Source organism: Procambarus clarkii, chromosome 7 (assembly GCF_040958095.1).
Source record: "Procambarus clarkii isolate CNS0578487 chromosome 7, FALCON_Pclarkii_2.0, whole genome shotgun sequence".
NCBI lineage: Eukaryota > Metazoa > Arthropoda > Malacostraca > Decapoda > Cambaridae > Procambarus > Procambarus clarkii.
This window is the reverse complement of record NC_091156.1, coordinates 39,925,097-39,950,918: the sequence shown is the minus strand read 5'-3', so window position 1 is coordinate 39,950,918 and position 25,822 is coordinate 39,925,097. Positions and strand designations below refer to the sequence as shown.

Sequence of the window (25,822 nt, the reverse complement as noted above, 5' to 3'; positions counted from 1 at the left end):
TATTCATAAGCAAGATATTGACTATATGCAAGTGCGAGAACGGGTTGCACATATATCCACTACAACCCGGCTGGTCCAACATTTCCTGCAGGTTCTTCATCGGGTCTAGTCTGCATTTCCTACCATATCATTCGCTCCAATATGTGGCTAATTTCACTGTGCATATTAGGGTACCAGGCTTTTTAGTGTTGTCCTGTATGTTGTATATGATACTTTTTTCTCGTCTCCTTACTAGAAAATGCATTATAAGAGCTTAGAGACGATCCCAACAGCTTAGGTGCTTAATCGTATTTAAATGTACCGTACATGTTCTCTGTATTCCCTCTATTTGAGCAATCTCTCCTGCTCTGAAGATGGAAGTGCGTATCAAGCAGTACTCAAGGCGGGACAGCACAACTGATTTGAAGAGTAATAAAAGCATTGAATCCCTAAATTTGAAGGTTCTCATAATCCCCGCTATCATTTGCCTGGTTGGTGACTTACTTGATTTCATATTCTCTTTAGGCGTCGTTAGGTCGTCTGATATCATTATTCCCATTATTACGACAGGGTTGAAAGGGTTGGTTCGGTTTCAACCCTTTTAACCCTGTCGTAGCTCAGTCGATTAAGGCAGTGTCTGGGATGCTCCCGGACGCAGGTTCGAATCTTCGTCACGGTCCTTGTGGATTTGTTCATAATCCTGATCCCTTTCAAGGGCTATATAGTCGTAATGGATTGGCGATTTCCCCCGATAATTACCTTCCATTACCTTGTATCCAGACTTCTTCTCCAAACTACACTGAGCACTTTTGGTAGTGGAACTTTTCATTTCTTTATAAAAATAGAGCTCCAGGAGCTCTATCGATTGTTTCAAGCGCGGGTTGGACAAGTATATGAGTGGGATTGGGTGGTTATAGATAGGAGCTGCCTCGTATGAGCCAATAGGCTTTCTGCAGTTACCTTTGTTCTTATGTTCTTCTTATGTTCTAGGAGTCAGAACCCGGGATGGTTCTGACTCTTGGATGGGATGCCTGGATGTACAGGCATGTTGCAATTCCTCTTTCAATGTCTGCAATGCTCGTGCTAATACCAGTTCTATTGCAACTCCATCCTTCTAATGGAACGTCCCATTTTGACGTATACTCTACCGAAGGCAAAAAAAACGTCGTACTAGAAAATGATAGCGGCTCGTGAAATAAACATACTGTCCCATTTTCTGTTTTGGGTACCTGTGGTAGGTTAGGATAAGGGCACGTTAGTACGACAGTTTCTTGACGTTGGGAAAACCCTTAGGAAGACGGGTTGTATATATTGTACAATCTTTTGGCTATTGTTGTTGTTTAAGATTCAGCTACTGGGAACAAAACGCTCCAAGTCGCACGGACTATGGTGAACCCGTAGTAGACTCACCTGGTACTGTATCGGGCCTATAACTTGGTGCTCGATCTTTTGGTATATTTCATACACAAAACAAATCTTCCTGGACCTTCCACTCTAACGCCGTATTTCTATTTTAACAGTAACATTCGCCTGGCTTGGAGCAACAGACGCAAATTCCGCGGAGTGGCGTTGGTTTGACGGCCGGCTCATCTCGGCGGACTTGTGGATGCGAAAACCCGATATGACGGAACCCAGCGGAAAGGACGATCGTGGGAAGGCTGAAGACTGCTGTGAGATGTGGGCAGACTATCATCCTCCTCTTAACGACGCGGTGTGCAACGACCTAAAGATATTTGTGTGTCAGTTTAATCAAGTGAAATAATGGTCATTTGTGTGACTAGTTCTGTTATTTTTTTGTAGTCCCAAACTTGGCTTAAAAATTGGTTCAGAGTTTAGAATGTAAACATTTCTATTTTGTTTCCAGTCAATATTATGTTTAGAGTTAGAGAATAACAACGTAAAGCCCTTTATTTGGGCGTCTACGATTGTGCCGGGACTAGTAACACACTTCCCTGTATATCTGGTATATATATATATATATATATATATAATATATAATATATATATAATTATATATATATATATATATATATATATATATATATATATATATATATATATAATATATATATATATATATATATATTTTATTAAATATGACCGAAAAAGTAAGATTAATAATTCTAACACGAATTTTCTCAATCTTTCGTACATTATGCTTCACTGTTGGAGGTAAATCAAAAATCACTTCTCCAAAATTCATTTTTATTTCTAGTCTGACGCGACACGGGCGCGTTTCGTAAAACTTATTACATTTTCAAAGACTTCACAAATACACAACTGATTAGAACTTGCATTTCCCTGATTTTATATCTACTTTTGAGTGAGGTGGGAAGGGTGATGTGGCATTACATTTGAGTGAGGTGGGAAGGATGATGTGGCATTAGAGGATATTAATAGGGTATTAAAAGTATCAACACAAGACAGAACACGAAACAATGGATATTGAATAGAAGTGTTTGTAGAAAGCCTATTGGTCCATATTTCTTGATGCTTCTATATTGGAGCGGAGTCTTGAGGTGGGTAGAATATAGTTGTGCAATAATTGGCTGTTGATTGCTGGTGTTGACTTCTTGATGTGTAGTGCCTCGCAAACGTCAAGCCGCCTGCTATCGCTGTATCTATCGATGATTTCTGTGTTGTTTACTAGGATTTCTCTGGCGATGGTTTGGTTATGGGAAGAGATTATATGTTCCTTAATGGAGCCCTGTTGTTTATGCATCGTTAAACGCCTAGAAAGAGATGTTGTTGTCTTGCCTATATACTGGGTTTTTTGGAGCTTACAGTCCCCAAGTGGGCATTTGAAGGCATAGACGACGTTAGTCTCTTTTAAAGCGTTCTGTTTCGTGTCTGGAGAGTTTCTCATGAGTAGGCTGGCCGTTTTTCTGGTTTTATAGTAAATCGTCAGTTGTATCCTCTGATTTTTGTCTGTAGGGATAACGTTTCTATTAACAATATCTTTCAGGACCCTTTCCTCTGTTTTATGAGCTGTGGAAAAGAAGTTCCTGTAAAATAGTCTAATAGGGGGTATAGGTGTTGTGTTAGTTGTCTCTTCAGAGGTTGCATGGCTTTTCACTTTCCTTCTTATGATGTCTTCGATGAAACCATTGGAGAAGCCGTTATTGACTAGAACCTGCCTTACCCTACAGAGTTCTTCGTCGACTTGCTTCCATTCTGAGCTGTGGCTGAGAGCACGGTCGACGTATGCGTTAACAACACTCCTCTTGTACCTGTCAGGGCAGTCGCTGTTGGCATTTAGGCACATTCCTATGTTTGTTTCCTTTGTGTAGACTGCAGTGTGGAAACCTCCGCCCTTTTCCATGACTGTTACATCTAGAAAAGGCAGCTTCCCATCCTTTTCCGTCTCGTAAGTGAAACGCAGCACGGAACTCTGCTCAAATGCCTCCTTCAGCTCCTGCAGATGTCTGACATCAGGTACCTGTGTAAAAATGTCGTCAACATACCTGCAGTATATGGCCGGTTTCAAGTTCATGTCGACTAAGACTTTTTGCTCGATGGTACCCATGTAGAAGTTTGCAAACAGGACACCTAGGGGAGAACCCATAGCGACCCCATCTACTTGCTTATACATATGCCCATCCGGGCTCAAGAAGGGTGCCTCTTTAGTACAAGCTTGGAGTAGTTTCCTCAGAATACTTTCTGGCATGTCAAGAGGAGTACAGGCTGGATCACGATACACTCTGTCGGCTATCATTCCGATTGTCTCGTCCACAGGTACGTTGGTAAACAGCGATTCTACGTCCAACGAGGCTCTTATCCCTGTGGCCCGTGCGCCCCGCAGTAAGTCCACAAATTCCTTTGGAGACTTCAGGCTGAAGGCGCAAGGAACATAAGGAGTCAGCAGGCCGTTGAGTCGCTTTGCCAATCTGTACGTGGGTGTGGGTATCTGGCTAATGATTGGCCGAAGTGGGTTTCCAGGCTTGTGCGTCTTGACATTTCCATACGCATATCCAGGTTTATATTCCCCAATGATCTTTGGCAGGTGGAGTCCGGATTTCTTGGCGTTCACAGTTTCGATCAGTTTGTTGACCTTTGCTTTTAATTCGGCTGTAGTGTCCTTCGTTACCCTTTGGAACTTAGTTTGGTCAGAGAGTATGATGTTCATTTTCGCCAGATATTCGTCTTTTTTAAGAATGACATATATTGGCGACTTGTCACCTCTCCTGACAACTATCTCCTTGTTCTCGCGAAGGCTTTTAGCTGCCGCTCTAAGCTCGGGGGACAGTATGGTGCTTCTGTAGTTGCCTCGATTCTTTCCTCCTTCTGCAATAAGTTCTGCTTGTAAGGTATCTTTGGTAGTGACCTTCTTTTGTGTCTCGAGGTCGAATATGTCGTCCAACAGAATTTCCAACTCCACTTTCCGGGCCATTTCACTCGGTCTGGACATAACATGACAGTTTATGCCCAGATTTAGGAGAGTGACTTGGTCCTCAGTGAGGTTAATTCCTGCAAGGTTCAGGAAGCCATCTCTTGGTCGTGGAATTGCCATAGGTCCTCCATATAATGTTGTTAGTTTCTTGATAATCCTTGTTTCAGTGCTGAGGTGATGTTGGTCTGTGAGGATGTCGAGGTGTTGTTCAATGCGGGTACGGATACTATGGTCGATGTTGCTATTTCTCCACTCGTTTGTAGCATGAAGTAGTTGCGTTTTTTTGTCTTTGATTTCATTCTCTGCCTTGTATATCTGATCACGAATCAGATCCTGGCGATATTTTATCGTGAAGGCTTGATTCCTTGCTGCTGGGTCGTGCACTTTAACATTAGTATATTTTGGTAGCAGTCTTTCCTGTAGACATATTTTATTAAATATGACCGAAAAAGTAAGATTAATAATTCTAACACGAATTTTCTCAATCTTTCGTACATTATGCATTATGCTTTCGTACATATGCATTATGCATTTCGTATATATACATTATATATATATATATATATATATATATATATATATATATATATATATATATATATATATATATATATATATGTATGTATATATATATATATACTCTACCTTGCACATTTGATGAATATATTCATATACTTCCTTATACACCTCTTGAGGATACCTTGAGGTTATCTTGAGTTGATTTCGGGGCTTTAGTGTCCCCGCGGCCCGGTCCTCGACCAGGCCTCCACCCCCAGGAAGCAGCCCGTGACAGCTGACTAACTCACAGGTACCTATTTACTGCTAGGTAACAGGGGGCATAGGGCAAAGGAAACTCTGCCCATCGTTTCTCACCGGCGCCCGGGATCGAACCCGGGACCACAGGATCACGTGCCCAGCGTGCTGTACGCTCGGCCGGCCGGCCCCATATCTTATATATACCAAATCATACCTCATATAAAGGTACAGTATACCCATACATGAGTACTTCCTTGAGCACATGGTATATATGCATATAAATATAAATTTCCTTATGTACAGTCGCGGTCAAAAATCTTTTTCCATGGGTAGGAGGGATGGGGTAGTGGAGGGGGGTGTGTGTTAGACATACCTTGAGGTTACCTTGAGGTGCTTCCGGGGCTTAGCGTCCCCGCGGCCCGGTTGTCGACCAGGCCTCCTGGTTGCCGGACTGATCAACCAGGCTGTTGGACGCGGCTGCTCGCAGCCTGACGTATGAGTCACAGCCTGGTTGATCAGGTATCCTTTGGAGGTGCTTATCCAGTTCTCTCTTGAACAGTGTGAGGGGTCGGCCAGTTATGCCCCTTATGTGTAGTGGAAGTGTGTTGAACAGTCTCGGGCCTCTGATGTTGATAGAGTTCTCTCTCAGAGTATCTGTTGCACCTCTGCTCTTCAACGGGGGTATTCTGCACATCCTGCCATGCCTCCTGGTATGGCATGGCAACACTGCTTTTCGAGGCGCCAAGATGTTTCCACAATTAGCCGCATTGTTTTTGTTTTATATTGTCGACTAATTTAATATTTGCAATGTATTTGTTGAGAAAAACTGCTTTTTACTGTTAATAATTTTAATGAATGCTATTTGGTATCATAATTCTCTTTTCGTGCCAAACTGGATCATGTGATCAACGACAATCCAGGAAGTGTGTAACACTCCTTATGGCTTCCATTGGCAATAGTAAATAACCAGCATATAATGAATGAAAGCCGAAGTTTCAGCCCCGCTCCTGTGCCAGGTAAGTCCATCATGGGCTCACCATAGCCCGTGCTACTTGGAACTTTTAGTTTCCAGTAGCTGAATATTAAAGAACAACAACGAATGCAAGCCCAGGTCGCTTGTGTCATTGATTACGATTGGACCTTCAGACAGATTGTTATTATACTGTTTTATACAACATACTGCTATATGTTGTTATTATACTGTTGTTATTATAAGTTTAGATTTAGGAAAGACTTGGGTAAATACTGGTTCAGTAACAGGGTTGTTGATTTGTGGAACCAATTTCCGCGTAACATTGTGGTGGTGGGGTCCCTCGATTGTTTCAAGCGTGGGTTGGACATGTATATGAGTGGGATTGGGTGGTTATAAATAGAAGCTGCCTCGTATGGGCCAATACGCCTTCTGCAGTTGCCTTTGTTCTTATGTTCTTATGTTTTAATAGTATCACCAGTTATATAAGTACTGTTTATTTTCATTATGTATGCCTAGTAGTTACATACCAATATGATTTTTTGTTTTGTTTTTGTTTTACTGTGAATGTCCTTATTTGTGTTTAACATTATGCTGTTTTATTGGCTAATAAAAAGTGCAAATAGCATCTGAATCTGTATTAGCTATAGAGGAGGGAAGTGCGCATGAGAGAAAGAGACAAATAGAAGCAGTAAGTTATATGATTAGATATTAAATTAAAAAAAAGATTGTTTTAAAATGTGTGATACGGTTATAATAGCTGCATATTTTTAATTTATTATTTGGTAAATACTCATTTCGTTTCTAAAATTTCATTTCTAAACCAAATCTAGTAATTACCTAAGTGTAGTTACAGGATGAGAGCTACACTCATGGTGTCCCGTCTTCCCAGTACTCTTTGTCGTGTAACGCTTTGAAGCTACTGACGGCTTTGGTCTCCGCCACCTTCTTAATTAATTTGTTCCAACCGTCTGCCATTCGTTTTGCGAAATTGAATTTTCTTAAATTTCTTAGATATCTTATTTTTTTAGTTAGCTTAAATCTATTATCTCTTGTTCTTGAAGTTGCAGATCTCAGAAATTCTTTCTTGTCAATTTTGTCGATTCCCGTGACTATTTTATATGTAGTGATCATATCACCTCTTTTTCTTCAGTCTTCTAGTTTTGGTATATTTAATGGCTCTGGCCTCACCTCGTGGCTCTTGTCTTTCAGTATTACACACTTCTCCTCACTTACCAAGTAGACCAACGTGTTAGCAAGTTATCCTTGTGGCGAACTGAGCAATCCTGTACCTTTGGGAAGAATTATTAGTTGTAATTAGCGCAGATAGGATTAGTGTAAAACTTCCTGGAATGTTGAATTCTTAGGGAAAAGTTATGTGGAATTAACAGGCATCTAATTGCCTGTCATAAAACTTCTGAGATTTGGAGCAATTCTATTTCTCTTGATCTAATTGCTTCATTATTTAATTGCAAGGCTTTGCACCTTTACTGTTGATGTGCTTCTTAAGACACGGGCCTCTTACAACCGCTGCATATTCCAACTTTGGTCTCACAGTGGTCGTGAACAATGGCTTTAGTATTTCACCATGCATGTGTTGAAAAGCACTTCTGAAATAAGAAAGTGTAGTATAGGTTCCTCGCACTAAGTTCTTAAGTGGTCTTTGGATGATATTTATATATATTTAGTACCACTCCTAAATCTCTTTCTTTGTCAGAATTTTGCAAAGCTTTTTCCCAATATTTTGTAGGTTGGGTGTGGCCTATTTTCTCCTATTTCACATTCCATAACGTGGTATTTATTCACCTTGAATTACATTTGCTAAATTGTGCTCTGTGCACTTATTTTATTCAGGTCTTCTTCAAAGGCATGGCAATCGTCTAAGTTTCTTATCTTCTCCAGTATCTTCACATCATCAGCAAACTTGTTCATTTATAACACCATATTCCTTCCGCTAAGTTGTTTGTAGACAATAAACATTACCGGTGCAAGAACTGGACCCTGTGGTACTCCGCTGTAAGACAGCTACAGTTACGAGAATACATATGCCTGAGATCTTCACTGTATTATCAAGGAATTTAGTAAGAGTCTTTCATAGCATTGGAATTTTGATGTTTCCAATATAATACTAGCAAGGATTCTAGTAATGTTGATGTTTATTATTGACAGTATTAGACTTTTTAACGTTTAAAAATTTCAAGTTCATCGTAGCATTATATTAGATTTTTTTATGTTTACTAGTCATTGATAGTATACTAATTGTGAAGGTGTATATATATATAAAGAAAAAAGGTAAGGGGGTGGTAGGAGAAAAGCACACAGAAACTGTATTGGAGGGGACCCACATTCCCTCCAATGCGTTATGTGTGGTTTCCTCCGAGGCTATGGGTCCCCCTTCTTCCAGCCAGAGGTGGTACTCCCTTCCCTATATATATATATATATATATGTCGTACCTAGTAGCCAGAACTCACTTCTCAGCCTACTATTCAAGGCCCGATTTGCCTAATAAGCCAAGTTTTCCTGAATTAATATATTTACTATAATTTTTTTCTTATGAAATGATAAAGCAACCCTTTTATCTATGTATGAGGTCAATTTTTTTTTATTGGAGTTAAAATTAACGTAGATATATGACCGAACCTAACCAACCCTACCTAACCTAACCTAACCTATATTTATAGGTAAGGTTAGGTTAGGTAGCCAAAAAAAGCTAGGTTAGGTTAGGTTAGGTAGGTTAGGTAGACGAAAAAACATTAATTCATGAAAACTTGGCTTATTAGGCAAATCGGGCCTTGAATAGTAGGCTGAGAAGTGCGTTCTGGCTATTAGGTACGACATATATATATATATATATATATATATATATATATATATATAATATATATATATATATATATATATATATATATTCAGAATACATTCACGGAAATCATCATTTGTTTCACACGGAGGTCAATTTAGTACGCGATAAGCATTTATATTTTGCTTGAGATGCAAATAGATGCACTCTACATGGCCAGAGAGGTGAGGGCCTCGACCCTTGGGGGTGGTAGAGGGGGAGGGGGGTGAAACCTCGTCCAATTTGGGTGAGGTTTCGACACTCGGTAGTGAAACCTTAACCAATGCGATGTACTAATCAAAAGTACGGGAAGCACACACACACACACACACACACACACACACACACACACACACACACACACACACACATATACACACTTACACACTTACACACACACACACACACACACACACACACACACACACACACACACACACACACACACACACTCACACACTCACACACACACACACACACACACACACACACACACACACACACACACACACTCACACACACACATACACACACACACACACAAGGCACTTTGCCTGCCACTCTCCATAGTGTATAGTAAGTCACTAGAGACGGGAGACCTACCAGAAATATGGAAGACGGCGAATGTGGTCCGAATATACAAAAAGGGCGACAGACAAGAGGCACTGAACTACAGGCCAGTGTCCTTGACTTGTATACCATGCAAGGTGATGGAGAAGATCGTGAGAAAAAAACCTGGTAACACATCTGGAGAGAAGGGACTTCGTGACAAATCGCCAACATGGATTCAGGGAGGGTAAATCTTGCCTTACAGGCTTGATAGAATTCTACGATCAGGTGACACAGATTAAGCAAGAAAGAGAGGGCTGGGCGGACTGCATTTTCTTGGATTGTCGGAAAGCCTTTGACACAGTACCGCATAAGAGGCTGGTACATAAGCTGGAGAGACAGGCAGGTGTAGCTGGTAAGGTGCTCCAGTGGATAAGGGAGTATCTAAGCAATAGGAAGCAGAGAGTTACGGTGAGGGGTGAGACCTCCGATTGGCGTGAAGTCACCAGTGGAGTCCCACAGGGCTCTGTACTCGGTCCTATCTTGTTTCTGATATATGTAAATGATCTCCCGGAGGGTATCGATTCATTTCTCTCAATGTTTGCGGACGATGCTAAAATTATGAGAAGGATTAAAACAGAAGAGGACTGTTTGAGGCTTCAAGAAGACCTAGACAAGCTGAAGGAATGGTCGAACAAATGGTTGTTAGAGTTTAACCCAACCAAATGTAATGTAATGAAGATAGGTGTAGGGAGCAGGAGGCCAGATACAAGGTATCATCTGGGAGAGGAAATTCTTCAGGAGTCAGAGAAGGAAAAAGACTTGGGGGTTGATATCACGCCAGACCTGTCTCCTGCAGCACATATCAAGCGGATAACATCAGCGGCATATGCCAGGCTGGCCAACATACGAACGGCATTCAGAAACTTGTGTAAAGAATCATTCAGAACTTTGTATACCACATATGTCAGGCCAATCCTGGAGTATGCAGCCCCAGCATGGAGTCCATATCTAGTCAAGGATAAGACTAAACTGGAAAAGGTTCAAAGGTTTGCCACCAGACTAGTACCCGAGCTGAGAGGTATGAGCTACGAGGAGAGACTACGGGAATTAAACCTCACTTCGCTGGAAGACAGAAGAGTTAGGGGGGACATGATCACCACATTCAAGATTCTGAAGGGGATTGATAGGGTAGATAAAGACAGTCTATTTAACACAAGGGGCACACGTACTAGGGGACACAGGTGGAAACTGAGTGCCCAAATGAGCCACAGAGATATTAGAAAGAACTTTTTTAGTGTCAGAGTGGTTGACAAATGGAATGCATTAGGAAGTGATGTTGTGGAGGCTGACTCCATACACAGTTTCAAGTGTAGATATGACAGAGCCCGATAGGCTCAGGAATCTGTACACCTGTTGATTGACGGTTGAGAGGCGGGACCAAAGAGCCAGAGCTCAACCCCCGCAAACACAACTAGGTGAGTACTAGGTGAGTACACACACACACACACACACACACACACACACACACACACACACACACAGCTATAGGTACACCAGCAGGACTCCAAGCTCCACAAACCCTCATTATATCATATATTATCATTATACGAGCCTTATTATCGAGAGATTCGACACTTATTTATATCGGCGACTCAAACTGCCGGCAGGAAAACGAGCGTTCGAGACGATGAAGTCATAAGAGACTCAGAGCCATAAACAACACATTCCACCTTCTGCCAGTGATTACAGGATGTGTCTCAACCGCCCGTACGGCTCGCTCAATCACGGTGTAAATAGCTGTTACCATGCCCCCTCCGTCAATCACTCTCCCCCCGTCATTTAACAAGGTTACAACATCCGTTTTAGCACTCGGATCGTTTTAATTTCTATACTCAGTTCCGCCCTGGTGATTATACGGGGAAGCTCAGGTTGTGGGACTTCTACACTGAAGCCAAGATTGTCAGAGAATGCGTTGACTCCTGATCCGGTGGTTCTGGTTGTGTCCGGTGGTTCTGGTTGTGTCCGGTGGTTCTGGTTGTGTCCGGTGGTTCTGGTTGTGTCCGGTGCTTCTGGTTGTGTCCGGTGGTTCTGGTTGTGTCCAGTATGCCTTGTTATGTCCAGGATAGCGTTTGAATGGCATTGAAGGGGAATTGAGCCAGAATTGGCTGGTTGCAAAGACTTCACCAAATATGACATGTGGTGTACACGGCCTCAGTTGTGATGTCAGCCATTGGTAATGTCCAGCGCTTTTGTTGTCACCAAACAATATTTCCCACCTCTGTTGTCAGTGTTCAGTCATTCTCATCTGTTGTCGCCAGTCATCTCATTCCCACCTTTGTTGTCAGTGTTCAGTCATTCTCATCTGTTGTCACCAGTCATCTCATTCCCACCTTTGTTGTCAGTGTTCAGTCATTCTCATCTGTTGTCGCCAGTCATCTCATTCCCACCTTTGTTGTCAGTGTTCAGTCATTCTCATCTGTTGTCGCCAGTCATCTCATTCCCACCTTTGTTGTCAGTGTTCAGTCATTCTCATCTGTTGTCGCCAGTCATCTCATTCCCACCTTTGTTGTCAGTGTTCAGTCATTCTCATCTGTTGTCGCCAGTCATCTCATTCCCACCTTTGTTGTCAGTGTTCAGTCATTCTCATCTGTTGTCACCAGTCATCTCATTCCCACCTTTGTTGTCAGTGTTCAGTCATTCTCATCTGTTGTCGCCAGTCATCTCATTCCCACCTTTGTTGTCAGTGTTCAGTCATTCTCATCTGTTGTCGCCAGTCATCTCATTCCCACCTTTGTTGTCAGTGTTCAGTCATTCTCATCTGTTGTCACCAGTCATCTCATTCCCACCTTTGTTGTCAGTGTTCAGTCATTCTCATCTGTTGTCACCAGTCATCTCATTCCCACCTTTGTTGTCAGTGTTCAGTCATTCTCATCTGTTGTCACCAGTCATCTCATTCCCACCTTTGTTGTCAGTGTTCAGTCATTCTCATCTGTTGTCACCAGTCATCTCATTCCCACCTTTGTTGTCAGTGTTCAGTCATTCTCATCTGTTGTCGCCAGTCATCTCATTCCCACCTTTGTTGTCAGTGTTCAGTCATTCTCATCTGTTGTCGCCAGTCATCTCATTCCCACCTTTGTTGTCAGTGTTCAGTCATTCTCATCTGTTGTCGCCAGTCATCTCATTCCCACCTTTGTTGTCAGTGTTCAGTCATTCTCATCTGTTGTCGCCAGTCATCTCATTCCCACCTTTGTTGTCAGTGTTCAGTCATTCTCATCTGTTGTCGCCAGTCATCTCATTCCCACCTTTGTTGTCAGTGTTCAGTCATTCTCATCTGTTGTCGCCAGTCATCTCATTCCCACCTTTGTTGTCAGTGTTCAGTCATTCTCATCTGTTGTCACCAGTCATCTCATTCCCACCTTTGTTGTCAGTGTTCAGTCATTCTCATCTGTTGTCGCCAGTCATCTCATTCCCACCTTTGTTGAGAATAAATGTAAAAATCCTGCTTCAGATTATATATATATATATATATATATATATATATATATATATATATATAATATATATATAATCTTCGTTACAACTTTCATCGACAATTTATTTAAAAAAAAATGTGAGGCAACAACCATAAATAATAATTTAGCGAATTACTGCAGGACAAAGCTGATGATTCCCCCCCACCCCCACCCCCCATAGATGATATTACACGAAGAAATCCACAAGGGCCGTGATGGGGGTTCGAACCTACGTCCGGGATGATCCCAGACGCTACCACCATTTCATAGCCCATACCAGAGCATCCCATCTCGCTCATACTCCATGACTGCCATCAGGTTAATGGAGGTCCGGCTATTGACGGCTTCTGCTTTATCTAAGGTGTAATGTTCATGCATTAGGTGAAAATTACAAGTTATTTTATTAAGGTTAAGTTGACAACAACAAACAAAAGGGCTGGCCAGTAAGACAATGCAACTAATACTTATACGCAATACGCTACTTAGAATAAGTAGAGAACAAGGAGAAAATATTATGGGCGAATTACTGACTGACAGTGTCTATATATATCTATATAAAAGTTGCTGATGAAGCTGTACGAATCTGAAATAGCTGCTGGTGAAGCTGTATAATTACCCATTTTTGACAGTCGTTACGATATCTCGCCCCATTATAACGCTTATAAACCCCCCATTATAAAACGCCTTCCAGAGAGAGTGAGAGAGAGAGAGAGAGAGAGAGAGAGAGAGAGAGAGAGAGAGAGAGAGAGAGAGAGAGAGAGAGAGAGAGAGAGAGAGAGAGAGAGACCTACATTCACCCACAAATGACACGTAGGACTGCCAAGGGGAATACTGATGCTAGGAGGTATACACATTAATGTGTAATGAGAACTATGGGTGTGTGCACGTCTACGTTTGCGTATTATTCGTATCATGCAAGATGACGTCTGGTGTAAAGCTCTGACGTCATCTCCGTCGACAAGCCTGTAAAGGATTCATAACCTTGTACAAACCAATGGGAAGAGCCCTTTGGTCGTCAGCGAGATCACCACCTACGTGATTGGATTGCTGTACATTACGTGCTCCCGTGCCACGCGGCGTGATTCGACCGCTCTACGTCACGTGCTTCCGTGCCACAACAGAGTCTTCACAGAGAACCTCACTTCTCTGCGATCTCTTTGAGCAGACACAATCACATTTTGAAGTGAGACTTACTCGAGGCCCAGCTCCTCTGCAGACTCGATTGCCTGCTTCAGAGGAGTGAAGCAGCAGCCTCTGACGGGACAGCAGCAGATCAAAGATCCCGGGTGAGACAGAAAACGGTTTGAGCACGTTTCCTTTCCCCCTTGTATCCTCTATTTACATAGTTGTCCATATGAGGGCTCCCGGGAATCAGGCAACTGTTGTGGGGTTGCCTCATGGGAAAGGGGGAAAAGGTGAGGCAGGGGGGGGGAGGGGGGAAGGGGACCTAGATACAGACCTAAAATACATATGTACAATAGCATGTATTGTGAGAGAGTACAGCAGAATACAGCGCAATCAACTTACAACAGATCAACGTTCATTTACAGCTTGAGTCAGAGAACAGAGAGGCAACGGCTGAACAGAACAATTTAGGTCATAGACTAGAAGAAGTGGTTACTGAGAAACAGAGAATCGGATCAGGACTAAGAACTAGAAGACAGCAGAGTTGAATACATCTAAGAAGAACTGAACACAAATACAGCAGAAAAGGCGACAACAGCCAAGAATAACATAAAACAACAGAACGTGAAACTATCCTTTAAGTATAAACCCGTTCTTAACTCTGCATAAAAGAACTCGTCAATTCATACAACTCATGTACAGTAATAATAATAATGCTAAAACATTATTTTATTTCGTCAACTAACGACATGATTAGCGTTTCCCTCTGAGGGTGAGAAGCAGCAACGATCAGATATATATATATATATATAATTATATATTATATATATATATATATATATATAATATATATATGTCGTACTAGTAGCCAGAACGCACTTCTCAGCCTACTATGCAAGGCCCGATTTGCCTAATAGCCAAGGTTTTCATGAATTATATATTTTTCTCAATTTTTTTTCTTATGAAGTGATAAAGCTACCCATTTCATTATGTATGAGGTCAATTTTTTTATTGAAGTTACAAATTAACGTAGATATATGACCGAACCTAACCAACCCTACCTAACCTAACCTATCTTTGTAGGTTAGGTTAGGTAGCCGAAAAAGTTAGGTTAGGTTAGGTTAGGTAGGTAGGTAGTCGAAAAACAATTAATTCATGAAAACTTGGCTTATTAGGCAAATCGGGCCTTGCATAGTAGGCTGAGAAGTGCGTTCTGGCTATTAGGTACGACATTATATATATATTATATATATATATATATATATATATATGTCCTGGGGACCATTCAGGCTTGTTCGCATATAATATAATATATATATATATATATATATATATATATATATATATATATATATATATATATATATATATATATATATATATACACACACATAGAAGACACTTAATAAATATTACAGAAATGTCAATGGAAATTATAAAAGTACCGAATCGAGAGAAATCTTGTCACAATTCCCACCTTACAGACGTATTTCGCTGCGACCTGCACAACGCTCCATGATCAAATAAATGTGTCCTCTCAGAGGGAAATTTGGATCAAGACCTATATCGAAGGGTGATATAGGTATCAGCTATCACTGGAGCTATATCACAGCGGTGATGCGATATAGCTTCTTGGTATATAATCACCAGTTCCCGACTTTCCTTAACGCACCGTATTAGACGAATCGACTACTATTAGCTTTTTAATGCAACAGATATCTATGACGAGAGATATCGGGTCACTTTGACAGGGTTCAGGGAACCAAACGGATGGGTGGAGATGGGAGATAGGTAGAAGACATGACCATTACTGGCAAGAAATCTCATGGTATCTGAATAACTAATGGAAGGACATGAAGATAAAAAAATATGTTGCATCATGCTTGCTTGAAGAAATGTTTCGGTCGGGAACTTCAAACGATTTTAATATCTCTCTTTCGTTTTCTAAAATATAAAAATATTCTATGGATACTGTATTTATTTTTTTTAAGATCACAGTGGGTGGGAATCTCCCGGAATCCTAATAACTAGCGGCGAGAGATAATACTAATTATAAATTTATATTTAGGTAAAAGTACATGTATATTGACCTGGATAACATGTGCACTACACTTAAGAAATGTTTGAACGGTTACTTCAACATTTTTAATAATTATCTGTCACTCTAAAATAGAATGTTGTCTATGAATATGGTAGGATTTTGCTCTAACTTTCTTTTTAATCTACTTACCATCATGTAGTAACTCATGAGAGACAAGCAACATATCCAAGAGTGTTTCAATTACAAACAAAAATGAACAAAATCCGGCGTCACTTATTTATGAAGAAAATTAAGATGGAATATTATGGTTGAGTCTTCATTCAAAATCATCTAATCTCGTTAACAATACTTTCGCCACACTTCATTATTTAAAAAAACAGGAATTAAAAACAACACATTAGAATGCCGGGTTTGAAAAACATAAAAGTAGTTTCAGAGACATGTTCTCCGCATTGAAGATTGTGAAAAGAATTTACCATTTTTGTAATCTTATCCAAGTCACTTGAAATGAGAGAAGAGCAGTGGCAAGTTACTGAAAAGATATATATGTCCAGCAAAATACAAGAACATGTTATAAATTATGAGGAGAAAGCCCTAAGCCAAAATGACTATGGAAGGGGAAATGAGGATAGGATAGAATGTGGGATGCTAATATGGAGGGAAGGAACGAATGCTAAACTCAACTGGACAGTCGGGGATCGAACGCCGACCATGCAAGAGGCCAGGTCGTCGCTCTATCAATCAGAGCAAGAAAATAAAGCCTCATGATTTAGGAAGTATCAAACTCCCCCGCCCGCCATCCTGTTACCTAGCGCAGTAGTCTACGTATTCGGCTAATAACAGCTTTTTGACACACTGTATTCCCCTTTATATAGTCTAGGGTAGCTGCACAATTGCAGATGTACCTTAATGTTTTAATAAAAAAAAAAAATCCGAGAGTTCGATCACCGGGCGGGACAGAGATGACTGGGCAAATTTCCTTTCACCTGATGGGAATTATTCACGTAGCAGTAAATAGGTACCCCTGAAGTTAGGCAAGTTAGCTAATTAATTAGTGAGTTAGGTCAAAAGTTGTGCGTTGTATCCCATGGAAGGTTTAATCATTTATTATTTATTTGTGCGTTGTATCCCATGGTTAAGGGAGACCTAGATCAGCACAACAGGTTTCCTGCCCAACAATAGGAAACTACAAGGTCAACCAGATACCTAACCAACCTATTCTTGAAACCTGTTCACCTGTCACAATAATGCTAGCTGACAAAACAATTAATTCCATGACTTGAACAATAGAACAGCAAGTGATGTAATTACACAATGAAGAATGGACGCCGGTTCAGGTAGTGGAAATTAGACACCCATTAACCCACACATCTGAAAATTTTAGAACGCGTCGACTTGATCATAATGGTTCAGGAGGGACTCAAACGACGTCACTCCCTTTATTGACAGTTTCAGGCTAGGTGTTAAATTTTCAGTCACGTTATCGTGACTTACTGTCTACATAGGGGAAACAAAACAAAATCTTGTCTGAGAGAAGTATCGCATTTTCACGGTAGAATGGTTGGGAACAGACAGGAAAAAGAGGAGGTTTCTGTACAACCTATACAGATTCAGGTCGCAATAACTGACAGAACTTAATTGGTTAAGAAACTGCCTGCCAATTTAACGACAGTAAGAGGCACAAAAATTAGGAATTAGGAAATGTCGTTATAGAGTACTGCTAGGACTTCAGAACGGAAATATATTCAGAAGCCTCCAGTAAATTCCAATTGTGGAGCCCTGGGAGCTGCTGAGGTCCATCCAGAAAGACTTGGGGAAAAGATGTAGGGTGCAGTCGTATGAATGGCTACTAAACTTCATCCTTGTTAAGTGCAAAGTCATGAAACTTGACATGGGAATGAGGAGGAGGAGTAGGAGGAGGAGGAGGCCAGAGTAACCATCACAAGACTGAAAGTACCGGGGCTAAAGAGAAAATCTGTGAGTAATCTTTGAAATCGAACCTTTCTTCGGAGGCGCACACAAGTAGAACCTCAGTCAAATACTGCTATGTTGGCGAACGCCAGGACCGCCATCATGAACTAAAACAAAGGATGATTTCAAAACGCATTATCCCAACACATGTCTGTACAGTGTTAGAGGTATTGAGTATCAGTGTATTTCCCATTATAGTAGTAGTAGGCATCCTTCAGTCTCCGAAGACTATGGAGTTGCGCCCTGACAGGGCGCAAAGCCTGGGTAGGTAGATATGGAGGAGAAGCTGTTACCCATGCAGCAGGTCCCCCCTCTTCACGTTGCTGAAATTATCCAATAGAAAGGCAAATGCCAATACACATGGTTCCAGCAACGTCGCAGGAGCTGCCAGAACGAGGTCGACGTCAACAACGAACTGCCTTAGGGGCTCCTCCCATAATAGTAGTAGTAGTAGTATCAGTGTGAACCCTTTTCTCTCCCAAAGTCTCCTAATAAAACTCACAAAACGACGATTGAAAAGAGAAGTTTAGATATATGCTACAAGACTTGTCCTGGAAATTAAAGGACTGAACTACGGAGACAGGCTGAATGTCCTAAAGCTAACGCCACTTAATGAAAGGCGAGCGAGAAAGAGACACACACGACATGCTCCAGACATATAAAATACTCAGGGGATATCGATAAAATAAACAGAAGCAGGACGTTTAAGTTGAACGTTATCGCATTGAGAAGACTTGCTAACTAGATACTAGCAACATAGATTCGAAAAAGGGAAATCTGGAAATAATTAGCCACTTGAGGAGTTCTTCAAGTGAAGTGATTAAAGTCTACCTTCATCCATAGTTTCAAAATCAAATCCCAAAGACGAGTAGGATCGGAAACCATTGCATTAGACGACCTATAGTTAGAAAAGCGGGTCGTTGAAACTGACAATCTGTCCTCATAACTCTTTGTTAGTAAATACTCTTCACGTGCATAACTAAATTTGTTAACAATCGATACCAATTTAGAATCGCGGAATCGAAGCCTGCAACTGCTCGTTCAGTCTCGTGTTATGTACACACTCACTGTTGAACCCTCAGACTGTTAAACCGGTTCCAATTTGAATACGGACGTGTGCATGTATGGTACTAGCACGCTAACCACTCATTATATGCTACTGGAACTATCAGAGCTGCCGAGTGCTACTGGGACTATTAAGGCTGCCGAGTGCTACTGGAACTATCAGAGCTGCCGAGTGCTACTGGGACTATCAGAGATGCCGAGTGCTACTGGGACTATCAGAGCTGCCGAGTGCTACTGGAACTATCAAAGCTGCCGAGTGCTACTGGGACTATCAAAGCTGCCGAGTGCTACTGGGACTATCAAAGCTGCCGAGTGCTACTGGGACTATCAAAGCTGCCGAGTGCTACTGGGACTATTAAGGCTGCCGAGTGCTACTGGGACTATTAAGGCTGCCGAGTGCTACCGAGCTGTTTAAGCCACGGGAGGAGCGGGAGGTAATTACCTTAGTGTACGCCACAGGGGGGCAAGGCTTCTACACGCACCAATGGTACCGTGGCGCCCTCCCGGATACTTCGATGGTGGTCGTTGTCCACAAGAGAAACGGTAGTGATCACCGCGTCGATAAGAACGAGAGAGATGGTGCTGCCTTGCTGAGCGATCGACTCCATCTTGCCCTGAAGAAGAGGAGGGAAGTCGATCTCGCCCTCAAGAGAGGGGGCAGTCGATCTCTGCTTTATATGCAATTTCTGCTGAAAATACTAACGGCTGTGTGTGTGTGACGAGGCTGCCGCATGCCATACACCTCAGGCCGCATGCGACACAGCACATGCCACAACCCCATGGGCTTTGCAACCCACGCATCATCATCAGTATCAGCATCTTCAACAAGAGATGAGGACCACCTACCTCCTTCCTCCTCCACGCCGGCCACCACCCAAGACAACAGGTGAGGCGTCGTGTACTATTAACCAGGAACAAAGTGGATCAGTTAGGGTCGTGTCGCTAATCTCAGACGCTGTTCACTGGAGGGTGAAATGAAGCCGTTCTTAATCCTCGCGCCGCGCTACTGTGGAGATCAGCGCTCCCTGGGAGACCTCAGCCTCGCCGTACGCGTCTAAAATGAGAGAAATTTCCCAGAAAATGTTTTGATTAGTTTTTATTTTTATTTGTGAAACTGGCCAGCAAATACTAGTAAATGTGTTTATTAATTTTTTTTATCAAACTGGCTAGCAAATACCAGAAAATATTTTTATTAACTTAATTTTTTTATCAAACTTGCTAGCAAATACTAGAAAATGTTTTTATTAATTTTATTTTTTTATCAGACTTGCTAGCAAAACTAGAAAATGTTTTTATTAATTTTTTTATCAAACTGGATAGCAAATACCAGAAAATATTTTTATTAACTTTATTTTTTTATCAAACTGGGTAGCAAATACCAGAAAATTCCTTGGCTTGTTTGATATTTAATTCCTCGGGCTATTTAAGTGCGCGCCTCTTAGGAGTTCGAAGCTAGTTAGCTTAGTCTTGCTTAGCGTTTCGTCTCCTTGATAGCGTGACATTGCACAGCGGGTCCTGCTTGACGTTGCAATACTCTGATATGCTTGATCATACACAGTTTGGTTTAATCACTGCATTTACTGCAACACTTACCCCTAAAAACTTTGCAAGTTAGAGCAATCTAAATACTTATAGTGATTAAGCCTTTCAATCCGTTACAGATAAATATTATCTGTAACGGATGGAAAGGAATCGAGTTTTAAAATTGGTAATAACAATTCAGTGTTCTAGATTTCAAAATTGAACGAGAGATACAATTATTTGCAGATTATGTTCTTCACTCTTGCAGGGTGAGCGTTCAAGTGGTTGGACTCCTATTCCTTCAATCCGGTCCCTACTATCCTTGCTTCTATCCTTATATCTCTTCCAAGTGCTATATAGTTATACTGACTTAAACAGTGTTTTCTCGTCACAACTTCTTTCGGGAAGCCGGAATAAAGACCGAGTAAAAGTTATTAAAAGTAAAAAGTAAAAGTTAAAAGTTATTTTGAGACATTCCAAGATTTAGAGAAGATGCCGTATTGAGCCTTATTTTCAGGGGAAGAGTATCTATAAAAATGTTTTGAACTAGACACAACAAACGACTAAATCAGACTTCGGCTCATGAAACAATGACGAGGATCATAGAAAAAATTACAATGGAAGCAGCCCCTCACCTAACCACCTCCGCCCCCCATCTCCGACCATCTATTCTATCCCCCCCCCCCAACCACCACCCTTCTCTCTCTCTCTCGTGGTATGGTCGCCCCCATTCCCACATCTTCTTAATGCTCCGCAACACAATCCTACTCCTGTGAGCTCCTGACCTCTCCTTCAGTGCCCGGGGTCAGGCCCCGCTGCTCTTTTACTAACAAACGACCCGACCTTTTCCTAGTGAATTCTATACTCTCTCATACCCGACTCTCTCTCTCTCACACACCCGACTCTCTCTCTCACACACACTCGACTCTCACTTACTCACTCACACACCCTGACACACTCTTTCTTCCCCCCCCCCTCCTTCCTTCGGACACTTTTCCACACTACCGAACACACACACAACATCCGTTCCTTCCCCCCCCCTCCACGAATCACCCCAACCCCCTCCACGAATCACCCCAACCCCCCCTTCTCCAACACTGTCACTTTCATCTCCCTCCTTCCCCCCCCCCACCTCAGACCGTCCCTTAATGCTGCTAATCCCAACCACCACCACCACTATCACCACCACCACTATCACCACCACCACTATCACCACCCTCAACCCTGGCTCATCCAGATTCAGCTCATTATGACCCCCTTTCCCTTGACTCCTCTATACTATCTACAGCAACATCAACCCCCCCCCTTGCCCCCCTCTTCACCCCCCCCCCCTCATCCATCCTCTCCAATACATTTTGACGCAGCTTTTCCTCTGTAATATTACCTCTCTCACTGCTAATATTACCTCTCACTGCTAATATTACCTCTCACTGTTAATATTACCTCTCACTGCTAATATTACCTCTCACTGCTAATATTACCTCTCACTGCTAATATTACCTCTCTCACTGCTAATATTACCTCTCACTGCTAATATTACCTCTCTCACTGCTAATATTACCTCTCTCACTGCTAATATTACCTCTCACTGCTAACATCGCTCTCTAAAAATCCTCTCCCAGATGTTTACTACCTCCTTTCGTCTCTCTCCCCCCCCCCATCTCCCTTATATTATCCTAACCCCTGCCAAGTGCTATATAGTTGTAATGGCTTGGCGCTTACCCCCCCCTGATAGTTCCCTTCACTTCGAGCCCTAACCCATGTTCCACCCGCTCCTGTAACAAGTGCCGGGCCAGCAAGGTTAGAGTGCATATGTGGGCCTGCGGGGCCGATCCAAGCAACAAACAGCCTGTTGGACCAAGTTATCTCAAGACGAGCTTGACCCCATGCTGGGCTGAGGGGAGGGGGGGGGGAGGAGGAGGGGGTGTAGAGCGTCCAGAACCCACGCCAGGTATCAATCCCCCCAACCATTACCCCCATTATCTACTATAGTGTCTCTACTCTAATTATCTATAGTGTATCTATAGTATTATCTATAGTGTATCTACTCTAATTCCACAAGAGGTCCCGAAGCGTAGTGGTCAGTGCAATCGGTTCTCAACCCAAAAAGAAATGCCCATGGTTCGAATCCCACGGCCAGACGGAAACGTTCTGGCATGTTTTTCTTTCACCTGAGACGTCTGTTCACTTAGCGGTAAATAGGTACCCGGGAGATAGGTAACTATATTGTGGGTGGCATCCAGACAGTTAGTAGTTATTTCGGAGAATTGAGAGAGGGGGGGGGGACCTCTAAAAGGCAAGCAGGCTTCCTGTCCCCAGCAGTGTGAAGCCAAACCTCATCTGTACTATCCAATTTTTTCTTTCCTTTCTACCTCTGACTTTAAAAGTCCTAAAACACCCTTTTTAGACGGATCATACAAGGGGTGAGTTTCAGGGAAGTTACTGGTATCGATCCATGATCTAAGGGGTTCTTTCCCCATCTCGTTAAAGACATCTTCAGTCATTAAACTGAAGATGAAGCTGTCTGTATCCCTGTATATTAGTGCTGCCCTATCTGTATAGTGCTTCTTAAGTACCCTGTACCAAAAATGGTACAAACTGTATTTTGCTAGCTCAAGAATCTGGAACCCAATGTAATTAGTATGAGTAATTTTAATGAATGGTCTGGAACTGACAGACAATAATTTATTGTCACCTAAATGCACCATACGTTTAACCCTTAAACTGCGCATGGCGTATATATACGCCCTGAGTAACATGTCCCATGGTGCGCATGGCGTATATATACGCCATAGGATGCCAGGCCTGATTCAAATGGCCCGCGGCTACACGGGGTTCACAGTAGCTTCCTCAGGGCTCTTGTAAACAGATGCCATTTAAAAAAAGAATCGTGGGCAATATTCTCAGGTGTGAGAGGCACAGTACTGTTGGAGCAACCAAGGCCGGCGCACACAGCATGAGCGAACAGCATTGATGTTCAGCTTGTGACCACAGCATCGCCGAAAAATGTCAAAATAAATATATAATTGTTATTATTTAGCGATGACAATATTACAGATGACCAATGATTGTGATATAAATAACCAGGGTTGTGATAATAGCAGGATTGTTGTAATAATTAGCGCTGTGGGAGGAGTGATGCTGAGAGACGTAGGGAGACAGCATCGTTTACTGACTGTGTGGCCACCTGTTATTGTTTGCATTCACCATACCAGTTCAGTGGTTCTCTATGGTGAACACAAATGTAGATACTTATATATAATGTGTGTGTATTAGTGTAATAACAGCAAAAGGATTATGCTGGGAGGAGCCATATGGGTGACGGAGGTGACGTCGTCTGCACGATTTGTCTAGCTGTTTAGAGGGTGGCCACTATGCTCTTTGGGCGCACTACAAGCTTAGGTGTACAGTTACGGTGCATAAAACATGTAGATATTTATATATAATATATGTATATAGGGTAATAACACTGCAAAAGGTATTGTTGGGGGAGAAAGTTTAATGCGTGTGACCTTGAAAGAGTGAGGGAGCCGCCAGCCGCCATCTGTGTATAGCGACGACTCTTAGTGCCTGAACTAACTATATCAGCTTAGCTGTACAGTTGTGGTGAACAAAATATATACATACTTATATATAACGTCTGTATACAGTGTAATAACACCACAACTGGTATTGTTGGGGGAGAAAGTTTAGTGCGTGTGACCTTGAATGAGTGAGGGAGCCGCCAGCTGCCATCTGTGTATAGCGACGACTCTTAGTGCCTGAACTAACTATATCAGCTTAGCTGTACAGTTGTGGTGAACAAAATATATACATACTTATATATAACGTCTGTATATAGTGTAATAACACCACAACTGGTATTGTTGGGGGAGAAAGTTTAGTGCGTGTGTTGAGGGAGTGGCAGCGAGTGGCGGTAACTCTTCGTTGCTTTTTGACTCTCAATACCAACTTAGTGGTTCGTTATGGTGACCAAAACATGCCAATACTTATATATAACCTGTGTATAGAGTGTAATAGCAGCAAAACTATTTGTTAATTGTTTTATAAACATAATAATTGAATCACTAATATGCACATCATACTTTTGAGTATAGCGATTATTAACCACTTTTATTATATAAATATATTACAATACACACTATTGAATAATATTATTGCAAAAAAACTAAGAAAAAAGCAATCGGAGACATTGAAACAATTAGGTAATAATATCTTTGTGGCAACTCCCATCTGTCAACGCGGGTGACGCTGACCGGGTCTGACGACCGCTCTGTCAACGCCCACTTTTTGCCAGACTTCCTCGGTCAATTGCGCCCAAAATATGTCACCTACGATTTTTTTTCCGTGCTCAGGGGACACAAATTAACATGTTTAGAAGATGAAAAAAAATTTTGGATTTTTTTTTTTTTTTGCGCACAGGGGTGTAAATGTCCCAAGGACCTCTGAGCAGTGTAAGGGTTAAAGCATGGATTCTTCACCTCTCGTAAAAAGACCCTAGCTGAAGTCACTAGTTTGGTGTCAATGGCATAACGGGATGGGTTCAGTAGTGTTTTACCGAAAACACTATTTGTTAATAATTTAAATAGTGTTTTCCTATCGTTACTGGTGGAGGCATTTCTATTGTTAACATTTGTTTTAACAAATTCTGCTATAAAATCTGACTGGCGGAACTCGTAAATGGCGTGAAGCACCTACTTCAATATCTATCTCTATAAATAGCTGGTTGAGGTGTAGAGATATGAAATAATGTTTTTTTGGGAGATGATCCCCAACCAGCTTAATATTTTTTTAGGGAGCTTTGTAATGTTATTTGTTTCCAGAAGTCCCCTACTAAATAGTGAGATATCCTCCATACTTATCCCCCTATGGTGTAAACAAAGGGGTAGATCGTCTGTTAGTCTAGCTATTTCAGGTCTTATGTGTTTTGGTGTCCATTAAGAGCCAGTACCCTTTGTTAGAACACAATGGCTGTTCTGTCATTATCTTCCCTTCACTAATGAAGGAGTTCATCTCATCAGATGACAACCTTCTTAGACCACCATAGAGTAATTTCTTAGTCATACAACTCCCATAAAGTGAGTTGAAATCTAAATACAG

At 41.8% G+C, this 25,822-nt stretch overlaps 1 protein-coding gene across 1 annotated transcript in view; it reads left to right on the top strand.

Moving 5' to 3' along the window:
- Positions 1–1,761, top strand: part of LOC138358328 (CD209 antigen-like protein B) — a 5,379-nt gene extending 3,618 nt beyond the window's left edge. Inside the window, exon 3 of the mRNA XM_069316169.1 lies at positions 1,500–1,761. Coding sequence (XP_069172270.1) covers positions 1,500–1,741 — 242 coding nt within the window. The 3' untranslated portion in view covers positions 1,742–1,761. The remainder of the gene's footprint in view (positions 1–1,499) is intronic.
- Positions 1,762–25,822: the final 24,061 nt, after the last annotated feature.